The sequence below is a fragment of the Diadema antillarum genome, unplaced genomic scaffold (assembly GCF_040938485.1).
Source record: "Diadema antillarum isolate AM-2024a unplaced genomic scaffold, OU_Dant_1.0 scf00000004, whole genome shotgun sequence".
Classification (NCBI taxonomy): Eukaryota; Metazoa; Echinodermata; class Echinoidea; order Diadematoida; family Diadematidae; genus Diadema; species Diadema antillarum.
This window is the reverse complement of record NW_027270893.1, coordinates 2,868,910-2,879,484: the sequence shown is the minus strand read 5'-3', so window position 1 is coordinate 2,879,484 and position 10,575 is coordinate 2,868,910. Positions and strand designations below refer to the sequence as shown.

The window sequence follows — 10,575 nt, the reverse complement described above, 5'->3', positions numbered from 1 at the left end:
TATCCACTATCATGAAAGAGAATAACGAAACAAAATAACAAGTAAGAACTGAAAGAAAGAGCTTATATTTGAAAATTAAAGCCACGAGGAAAGACATGAATGTTCACAATATATTAGTTAACACCTGAGAAGTTGGGTTGTCTCTGTGTTGTGTCACCTCCAAAACAATAAAATGATTTTTTCTTATCTTATACTTTTTACTCTCAAAAGTGACTAATATATATGATTTGCTGGTAATTTTCAAGCAATTCAGAAAGATACATAGAATATATAGTAGTATAGTATTAGTATATTTAGTATTGTCAACAGTTTAAATGAATCTGGCATATACAGGGAGAAAATTTATCCCAGATGAACCAAACACCTTTCACCAGATGACATTTGTATGGTGGCTATCAAGAATGATGAAGATTTCATGAACATCCTTGAATTAATCTATTTATAATATTATGTGCAAACAAAAACATAATACAAGTCAAATAAGAATTTTTGCTTTTGGCATTCATAACCTATGTCCCCACCAAAAAATTACAATGGTACCCTCCGCAACGATAATTTTAAAGATAATGAATCAATCTAAAATACAATTTGAGGGATTGAAACTATAACTCATTGCCCACACCTTACAGAAAACCCCATTCAATTTGCTTCAGAGGTCAAAGATAAATGAGGAATTTTGTAGAGCATGTCAGAAATCCCTTCCCTCCAAGTTCTGTCTATTGTGTTTACACATTAATATGCAGTTCCAAGAGCATCCAAGTGCTAAACTTGGAAGAATCAGACTCCTGACATCCTTTATAACAATCCACATTTCTTTGAGACCACTTAACCAAATTGACTGGGGCTTTCTGCAAAATAGAGCTAAGATGTTATAATTTAAGACCCCAAAGTAGATTTTAGCTGATATAATCATATTGGGTGCTATCAATGCAAAAGTCTAATTGTATTTTTTTTTTTTTTTTTTTTTTGGGGGGGGGGACATACTATGTGAATACTTGAACACAATAATATGTAATGTCACCTCCGAAACAAAGTTATTCTTCCCTGGTGTTGTGGAATAAAATGTTCTGAGAACAAAGAAACATTACTAAAATGATCTTACACCCTCATTTCAATTTAAGGTAGAAAATGGAATGCCATGTTTCTTCAGGTTACAATATCTAGCTTATGTCCGTCATATTCTTACTGTAAATGAATATTTCAACACAATGTTAACATTGAATGTCACCTCCGAAACGAAGTGATTCTTCCCTGGTGTTGTGGAATAAAATGTTCTGAGAGCAAAGAAACATTACTAAAATGATCTCACACCCTCATCTAAATTTAAGGTAGAAAATGGAATGCCATGTTTCTTCAGATTACAATATTTAGCTCACAACCTTTGTCCAAATGGAAGGCAAACTACCGGTGCCCATGCTAATTAATGAAGTGTAAAAAAACACTTGTTCTGTGTGGTTTATCTGCTTGAAACAGGAGTTAATTTCTTGTTCTCGAGTTATAATTATTAAAAACATTGATAAAAAGAAGAAGTTTTGTGTTATTGTCACTTATTCTCAAACAAACTGAGTGTTAATATTAATGTCACCTCCGAAACATTCTATTATGTTAACTGTCACCTCCGAAACATCCATGTGTGAAAAATCCAAGTTTTAAAGAAATGATTGGAATTTCATTCAACCTACATAGGAAGGTAGCCCTTCTTAAAGACTTGTTATAGTATAGAGTTTGACCTGGCTTGCCCTCCAATAAATAGTTAAAATCTTAAAAATTGCATGTCAATTGGTATTTTTACCAAAAATTTATAAATCTCATGTATTTTTTTTTTATTCACTTTATATTCAACCCCAAAATAGTTTTGATTCACAAACTATATATTGTTGTTAACCATATAAACTTTGCATGGTGAAGTTTGACTACTGAGTTTTGTCATTATGGTGCAATTCATGAAAACAAAATTTTGCTTAAATTTACTTCAGGTGCCAGGGTTTTCCTTAAATTACACCAATAACTCTTCAGCTTTAAGGTCTGAAATGTTATTTTTTCAAAAATTTGAATACTTTCCAACAGGAATCAAACAGAATAATGAAAAAATATTTTGTTTGAAATTTTGACCCTCTGAGTACAAAAGTTACACCACTGATCGTAAAAAAGGCCATATACTATATAACTGATTTGTTGGAAGAGATTCCTTCTCTTTTTGTTTTGTTATTAATCAATTTGATTTCAAAGTAAATTTTTGGGATGGTTTGTGTGTAGGTCTATAGGAAGTTCATGAGAGGTGACGTCATCAAGTCATCTGATTTGCATAATTATGAGGATGCGACTAACATAGCATGTCTTCACTAAATTACATCACATCACATCACATCTGATACGGAAGTAGAGGACTGGTCCTGTAGTATTCCGGTCTCAACCAATAATAGAATTATCTCTAACTTCATTGCTTTACGTGCATTGAAGGGCAGAGGTTTTGAATTTCTCCCCGCTCCAATGTCTATCCAATAATTTTTTAAAATTATTAATTGAGGAAGCATCAACAACACTGAGGAGGCAATCTGTTCCAGTCGGCAACTACTCTCTGGCTGAAAAACATACTTCGCTAAAGGAGGTGAAACTTTTGAATCTCCTAACACTCCTAATCCATGTCTGCCTTCTAATGTAATGCTTGTTTGATTCTAATGTTGTAAACCGGGTTAATGATGACGCTGACGTTGCCAGTCTCCATTAGTTGAAGTTGCAATGATTTATTGAGCAAATCAAGCAGTCCCAGTCTGCCGATACACGTATAAACTCCGCATTATCCTCAGCTACATGTCGAATACAGAGTGAATAACAGATACAGGCCTATTAACTATTCAACATAGCAGAGCTCGTAGAGAATACATTTGTATGTCCATTCCCTCTCAAGTGAAAGTGAAGAAATCAAGAATCAATCAAATCTGCGTCATTATATTCACATGAAAAATAAAAGTTGCGTTGTGCCCATGCCAACCACACGCACACTGCGCCATTGGCATGGACACAACGCGCCTCAACGCATTGACGCAACAATAACATACCGCATATTTCCATTTACTGGGAGTACCACACTAAGATTCCAACAAAGGCCAAATATAAATGGGAATTACACGGAATAAATCTGTCATTACCATAGGAAATATTTTTATGTACATTGCCAAGGACGGTTTTCAAATGACAGCACTGAAAAGGTTAATATTACCAGTGGCGGATCCGGGGGCTCACCACGGGACGCGTGCCCCTCCTTTATTTTATTTATTTTTTAACAAAAGAATGGAAAAAAAAAGGAAATGAAACCCGGGAGAAGCACCATATATATATATATATATATATATATATATATATATATATTTTTTTTTTTTTTATTCTGGATCCGCCCGTGATTATTCTCATCTTTTGGGGTTTTTTCTTCTCCTTCCAGACGGCGCCAGTCTTTCCATGGGGACTCCTGACAAATTGAGCAGCCCGCTATAACGATTGCTAACCAAATACTGTAGCATCTATTAGCCCGACCGATCGAGGGTATGACGTATATTTCTGACCCATGTCGTCAACTCTTACTGGCCATGGTAGAAAATACACGAGCCATAATCATATTAGCCCACTATACATTTCACAAACAGTCATATGCATCAAATATCGACCCGCATTATTTTTCCCCGAAGAACATAAATATATTCATTTAATGTATAATGCATAATATATTATATGATATGCAGCTGCTCACACATGAAAACAAAATCCCATGCTTTTCTACCGTCCGCATTGCCCTGGCGGATATTGACAGCTCTACGAACATCAAACAAAGAGGGCGCACACCCTGATTCCATCTAGAGCCTTCTATTACAAGGCTCCGATGCCGTGATGGAATGAAACTCCGACAGAGGGGAGGGTCTTCTTCTTCTTCTTCTTCTTCTTCTTCTTCTTCTTCTTCTTCTTCTTCTTGTCCTCCTCTTCTTCTTCTCCTCCTCCTTCGGTTTTTTTTCTTCCCCTCTTTTCAGGTTTTGCTTTGGTCTCTCTTTCTTGGTCGTCTGTTTTTCCTCCTTCATCTTCATTCATTTTCTCTATGTGTTTCATCCTTTCTTTCTTGTTTCCAGGAGTGGTATGGTTTTGGTTGGGATCGGGGAATTCAATTTGCAACTTTTTACAAAATGATTAGAAAACTTCATATGGAAGATTTTAAAGTGCATACAATTTCAACAGGAATTCAAAATTTATTTGACCCTAATCCGTTCTGAAATGGCTGAGCTATCCAAAACACAAAGAGGTCTTAATAAAAGGTGGATCCCTCCTTTCATCAGGACAACTTTGTTTTACTTTATATATATATATATATATATATATATATATATATATATATATATATATATATATATATCTTGGCTATTTCAAAATTGACTTCATCAAATAAACCTTGAATTCCCCTTAGAAATGTATGCTCTTTGATATTCCATATAAATAGTTTCTAATTATCTCGTAAAAAGTTAAAACCTGAATCCCCATCGCAACCAAAACTATACAGTACCACCCCTTTAATTCTTCTACCTTAATATGGCTTAGGACTGGAATACACCTCGGACTTGATCCGTACACCGTTAGGCATAAAATTGCATCGAATGTGATAATAATTTTCCAATCACTTGCAACTCTCTATACCACACAGCGTCTTCAACCTATTCAATCACATGTTAACTGTCAGACATGACGCAGCGCTCCCGTGATGAAAATGGTTTCCTTACGAAATGCAATTCACGGTTCAATTTCACATATCGACCCGAATGAAACGCAGAAATTTATAATTTAGACTAAATATCCCTTTATCGACCATACTACTCGTGACTAGAGAGGAATAAGCTTTTATTGAAGAATTCTTGAATCGGACTAATAACAAAACCAAACGGGCCTCCCAAACATGACAAAATCAATATAGTGGACAATTTCTTCGCAGAACAAATCAACAAATTGCTTATATCTGTGAAGGGGATACTTTCAAAAAGAAAAAAAAATCATGACATTAGTAAATAATCATTTCATTTTCATTTCACTTTGTTTATTTCAATCATTCGGCAAGGATAGAAACACAAATAACATACAAATCGAATCAACGACGACACAAAGCCGTTTAAAACAAAACAAAACAAAACAAAACGAAAATATCCCTTGAGGGTCGTTGAGAAGGAGGAACACACATTTCTCAAAACTGAGTCAGGTTAGATACAAAGAAAGTATGATTACGGCTTAGGAAGGGAAGGTAATGCCTGACAGTATCTTTTGTATTATGCGTATTTCACTGGGACTGAAAAAGAATATCAAGGCTTTAGTGTTATATTTTCTAAAATCAAAATATTTTGTTCAGGTTTATAGAAGGACGAGCATGGAATTCTGAAATATCGGGATTCACCGAGTTCTTGTGAAACAAGAAATTTTTTCCATTATGAACAATCTCCACACATGAAATATTCCCTTTTTTGTCAGTTAACATCCCCTCAACACACACACACATACACACATACATAGAAAACTATACTTTTCATCGCCATTTACTTCATTTATTTGGTTCATATACTCAGTAGATAGGGCGTTTATCGCAATTTCGTGGAATCATGAATGTGAAAATCTATTTTATGTATTCCACTTTCATATTTATTCAGTCCTATTAATTACGCTCGATTTTGATAGCATTTTTAACCTTAGGACCTATGTTTGTACGAAATTCCCTCAGTGAGAACCGACTAACCTTGTATAATATTATTACGGAGCTGTATTTTCCTTCGATTAAGAGAAACTGCGTTGTATATAATCATATCTTCCTCAATGCAAGTTGTTTCTTCCCCTTCTATTTTGTTCATCTCTAGGACTACGTGTAAAACCCTTTCTCGTTTAGTGTCCCATTAGAATCATATGAAGATGTACGTTATTTAACTTCCATGTTATCAATATCTGATTTTAGTGACACCTTTCATACCGATCTATTGTTTTCAGTCCTCTCAGTGGGTACCAACTAAGTCAACTTCCATCATTGCCATGACATAGCGGCATCATTACAATTCAAAGAAGATAAATTCATCTTCCACATTGCAATTTTGTTTTTCTCTCCCCCATTTTGTTCGTCTCTACGTGTAATCTCTCATTTACGATGCTCATATTTCATTCCGTTTCGTTTCTTCATTTGCTTTTAGTCTCAACGAAAATATAAATGTACAAAACATATCATGTTAAAAAATCAAACACAATATTCATATTGCAACTGATCGACAAATTGCCCTACATCGACGTGAATAAGCACTGAATTGATCAGTGTTTTAGTAGTAGCCATGATAAAAAAATCATGGGCGTACATACTCGAGCAGGATTCGAACCTACGACCTCCTGATCACCGTAGGTTCGAATCCTGCTCGAGTATGTACGCCCATGATTTTTTATCATGGCTACTACTAAAACACTGATCAATTCAGTGCTTATTCACGTCGATGTAGGGCAATTTGTCGATCAGTTGCAATGAAAACATCACGACGGAAGAATTTTCATGAATTTGAATAATATTCATATTGTACATATGTCAAACATAGTATAATCACATAACAGACCTATACTAAATATTGTAAAGCAAAACTTTTGTTGTGTGCACTAACAGTACATTGACTGAAGACATGAAAAACATTACCTTATTCATCAAAGGAGGATGTAGCCCAACTATTCAATAGAGTGGATGCGGGGAATAGAGTGATACATTAATATATAGTATATACATAAATAAAGTTTGAGAAATTTCAGACAATCCGTTTAAAAATCATTCCTTTTATCGCCTTGGATATGAAGACTATAACAATTCCTGATGTCACAGCAGGGCAACGATATAAAAAAATAAAAAAACAAACAAACAAACAAAAAAAAAACACACCGCGATTTCTCTAGCATAATGAAAGAGCACTTTACTTATACCTCTTTCAGAAAGCAGTGGATATAGGCCCTGTACATGTATGTCAGTAACAATATCGGAAGTCGAGCACTTTATGAATAATTATTTCGCTTTATTCTCTTTACATTTCTTTTTTTTTTCTTTTTGGTGGAAACGACATGTTTGAGATAGTGCACACGCTAGGTCAACGCCCAAGCTTGTCACCTTCTCTGATTTATAAACGAAACTAATGCACTTTGTGAAGATTGGTGTCCCCTTTTTACAAGCTGCGTGAGTTGTTAGTTTTGTTGAATACTCACTACATCATTATTCCATCACATAACACGTATAACAATGAAAGTATATTATAATGGTCTTACTTTGATGAGTTGCATATAGCTTCTTGAACCCGCTCGTAAATACATATAGCGGGAAACTGGGGGGGGGGGGGGGGGGGGGCAGGGGGAGGAAAATTTACTAGAGGCAACAACGCAACGAGAGAGAGTCTTTCCTATTATATATATATATATATATATATATATATATATATATATATACATATATATGCGAAATAAGCGGCAGTTTCCGCCGCAATACTATCAAGTGACTATGTTATAGGCCCCTATTTTGTTGGGGGGAAAAAGGGATGAAAAGAAATGAATTAAATTGAAATGAATAGGCCCATCCAGTGCGCCGTGAAACGCAACTTTAGAAAATGTGGACCAACAGTTTCTAACGTCATCTAAATTCAATCACTACGTAGGTACACTATATTCTGTTTTTAAACTCTGGTACTATTTATGGATATCATTTCGTATGCTTCTTCGTATTTTTCTAGGCATTCATATCCTCATCATTATACAAATTACTACTTGGATATACAGAGATTTGTCAACAGCAGTTGGGTTATCATCAACAACAACAACAACAACAACAACAACAACAACAACGATACTAGCTCTCAATCATGACATGAAAAGTAGCACAAGGATTCTTGAAAAAAAAATAATGGTAATCCCAATACAATTGTACATTGTTTACGTCTTCGGATTTAAACTTGGAAATTTAACATAGGCTCCTAATCTGCTAATCTTTAAATCGTTTTCAAAAGAAACAGTCTCGATTAGTGGCCGTGCTTTACCCACGATACTTTGGTAAACGAAACAAAATGTGGACAGGAAATTGTCTGTCTTTTCAAATGATGTAACACAACATTTACCAGTGATTTTGTCATGAAGAAGAGTAACATCCATGGCTCATGTTGCAACAGGAAATGTCAAGGATTATTAGTCATTTTCGGCTACCATAGCTTGAGACATCGCGCGAAATTTGTACCGTTGTGCTACTGCCAACATTCTTGACTTGACAATATTTTTGGACAGATTATGGCGTATACGCGGTACAATAATCATGCAGATAACTACTATGATATCAGCGATATCCTTGCTTCCCACGAGAAGGTTCCAACCAAGGTAGAACTCCCACTTTATCGTCTGGGATTTTTGAATCCCGGGTCGGATGGCGAACACATACGGGCTGGCACGAAACTGGACCTCCCCTACTGGCTCGTGACGGGGCTGCACGGGCGGCGGAGGAGGATAGTCTCCGTAGAGCCGCCGAAGTCGTACCGCGGTTCTTACAGACAGATCACAAGTGCCGACGCCAATGTTGTGGACTTGCACAAGATGGGGCCGTATTATTACGCGTTTGGAACGAAAATCATCAGCTTTGACTTTCCAGAATCAGAAGACATAGCCAAGTCCCTGATAGAAGTGAGTAGAGCGTAGTTTTTTTTTTTCTACAGTGTAGTTTGTTGACAATAAATAGTGAACAAACAGAAGACAGACAACAAAAATCACAAGCATTTGCTGTTTCACCCTACCTTTAAAAATGTTCCATACTTTTATCTTAAAGAAAACCTTTCACTTACTTTTCCTCTGTTTTGTGTTTGAAAGTGAACTCATAAATTAAAAAAATTACAGTCCTTACACAGCTGTTTGTGTAATGAAACAAAGTCACGCTGCAGGGAGGGGCAGATCCATGATGAATTACGAAAGGAAGGAGGGGGGGGGGGTGGTGGGACACAAAATAAAAAAATAAAGGGGGCACATGTGCCCGCGTTCATTTTTCTTTCTTTTTCTTTTTATTATTTTAACAAAAAATAAAGGAGGGTGTGCCCAGTGCCGTGCCTCCCCCGGATCTGCCACCGCACTGGATTCTGCTTGGTTTGAAATTACCAAAACTACAAAAGGGCAAAATAATGAAGTAGGGCTATATAGGGTCTAGGGTCCTAGACAGGCTATTTAAAACCAGTAGAGTCTAGATGTTCTACCAGGTTTGACCTCCCGCGCCAAAATTTGTCCGTGCGCAAAAGCATAGGAGGTTTTAAATGTAACCAGTGGTCGAATTTTAGACTGTGTTATGGATCAAATTATGGGCTGCTTGCTTTAATGTATATGCCTAGATCTAGAAATCTGTACTATTTAGGATAGGCAAGAGATTTCCGTAATGTGTCCCTCCCCCGACTAATATTTCCCACAAGTTTTTTTTTTTTTTTTTTCCTCAAAGGCAATGACTAGAACTATAATGTAAACATGCAAACAACAATCCACAACACAGGAGCTTGTGATATTTGTAGCCTTTTGTGCATTTGTTTTAGTTTCTGATATACGGTGTCATCACTCTTACACAGACCTATGTCGGCCGCTTCCGCAAGGTAATGGACGGGTCGCAGAACGCCTCGCACGAGGACAACAACCGCTTGACCAGCAAGATGGATGAGACTGAGCGGTCAATCTACCGGGCCGGACAGTCCAGTCTGCAGAGTTTCCAGAAGTGGGAGACGAGGCGCATCGCCAAGATCAGCGCCTCGGACATGGTTTCCAACCACAGGAAGAGGAAGAGGGCTGAGGCGGACGACAACGACTAGCTCCGAGGAGTTCGGGAAAGAGCCAAAAAAATGGCTATCGTTGACAATTTACCCCAGAAATCGCTTTTATGTTCAAACACACAAAGACTATAAAGACAGAGCCGGTATATGTGTTTGTTGTGAGGGAAGGGATCATATCTTTATCTGGATTGCACAGTACGAGGTGCGAACCTAACCATGGCTAACTTCAACCAGAATCCTGTAGAATTAGCAGAAAAATACGACTGGCCCAGAATGCGGGAAAGCTGATCTAATGTACCTCTCTAAGGCTGACTTGGACTTGCTGTTGATTAGAAAAGTTTAAGTATGATTCTACTTGATGTTCAACTTGGCTTGAATGATTGGAAATCAAACAAGCAATAGTTTGATGGTGAAGTTTTATCAATGACATCAACATTATTGACATTACTGAGATAGGATGCCCCCTCCCAGTGGGAATTGTTATACTTTTGTTGGCAAAATAATGTTAACGGAGATAGGCCTGCCCTTCTCAACATGCGTCAGCCATGAACTTGGCAAAACAATGTGTAAATTTACATGCAATACGTTGTTTTGCCATATACATGTTTATGCAGTGATAGGCTGCGCACTGCACACAGACCGCAGAACCGCACGCAGAATGACATTGTGTTACATGTTTACGTGCCATTGATAGTGACAATACATTGTTTTGCTGTAGCAATAGCTTGGTTAGGTTGATGCAGTAATTCAGGGTATGTTTCGGTTTGTG

General features: G+C 36.8%; 1 protein-coding gene across 1 annotated transcript; it reads left to right on the top strand.

The window, feature by feature from the left end:
* The first annotated feature begins 8,301 nt into the window (after nucleotides 1-8,301).
* On the top strand, nucleotides 8,302-9,845 carry LOC139708476 (DNA replication complex GINS protein PSF3-like). Its single transcript, XM_071620458.1, has 2 exons — nucleotides 8,302-8,688; nucleotides 9,609-9,845. The coding sequence occupies exons 1-2, from the start codon at nucleotides 8,302-8,304 to the stop codon at nucleotides 9,843-9,845; spliced, it is 624 nt and encodes a 207-aa protein (XP_071476559.1).
* The last annotated feature ends 730 nt before the right edge of the window (nucleotides 9,846-10,575 follow it).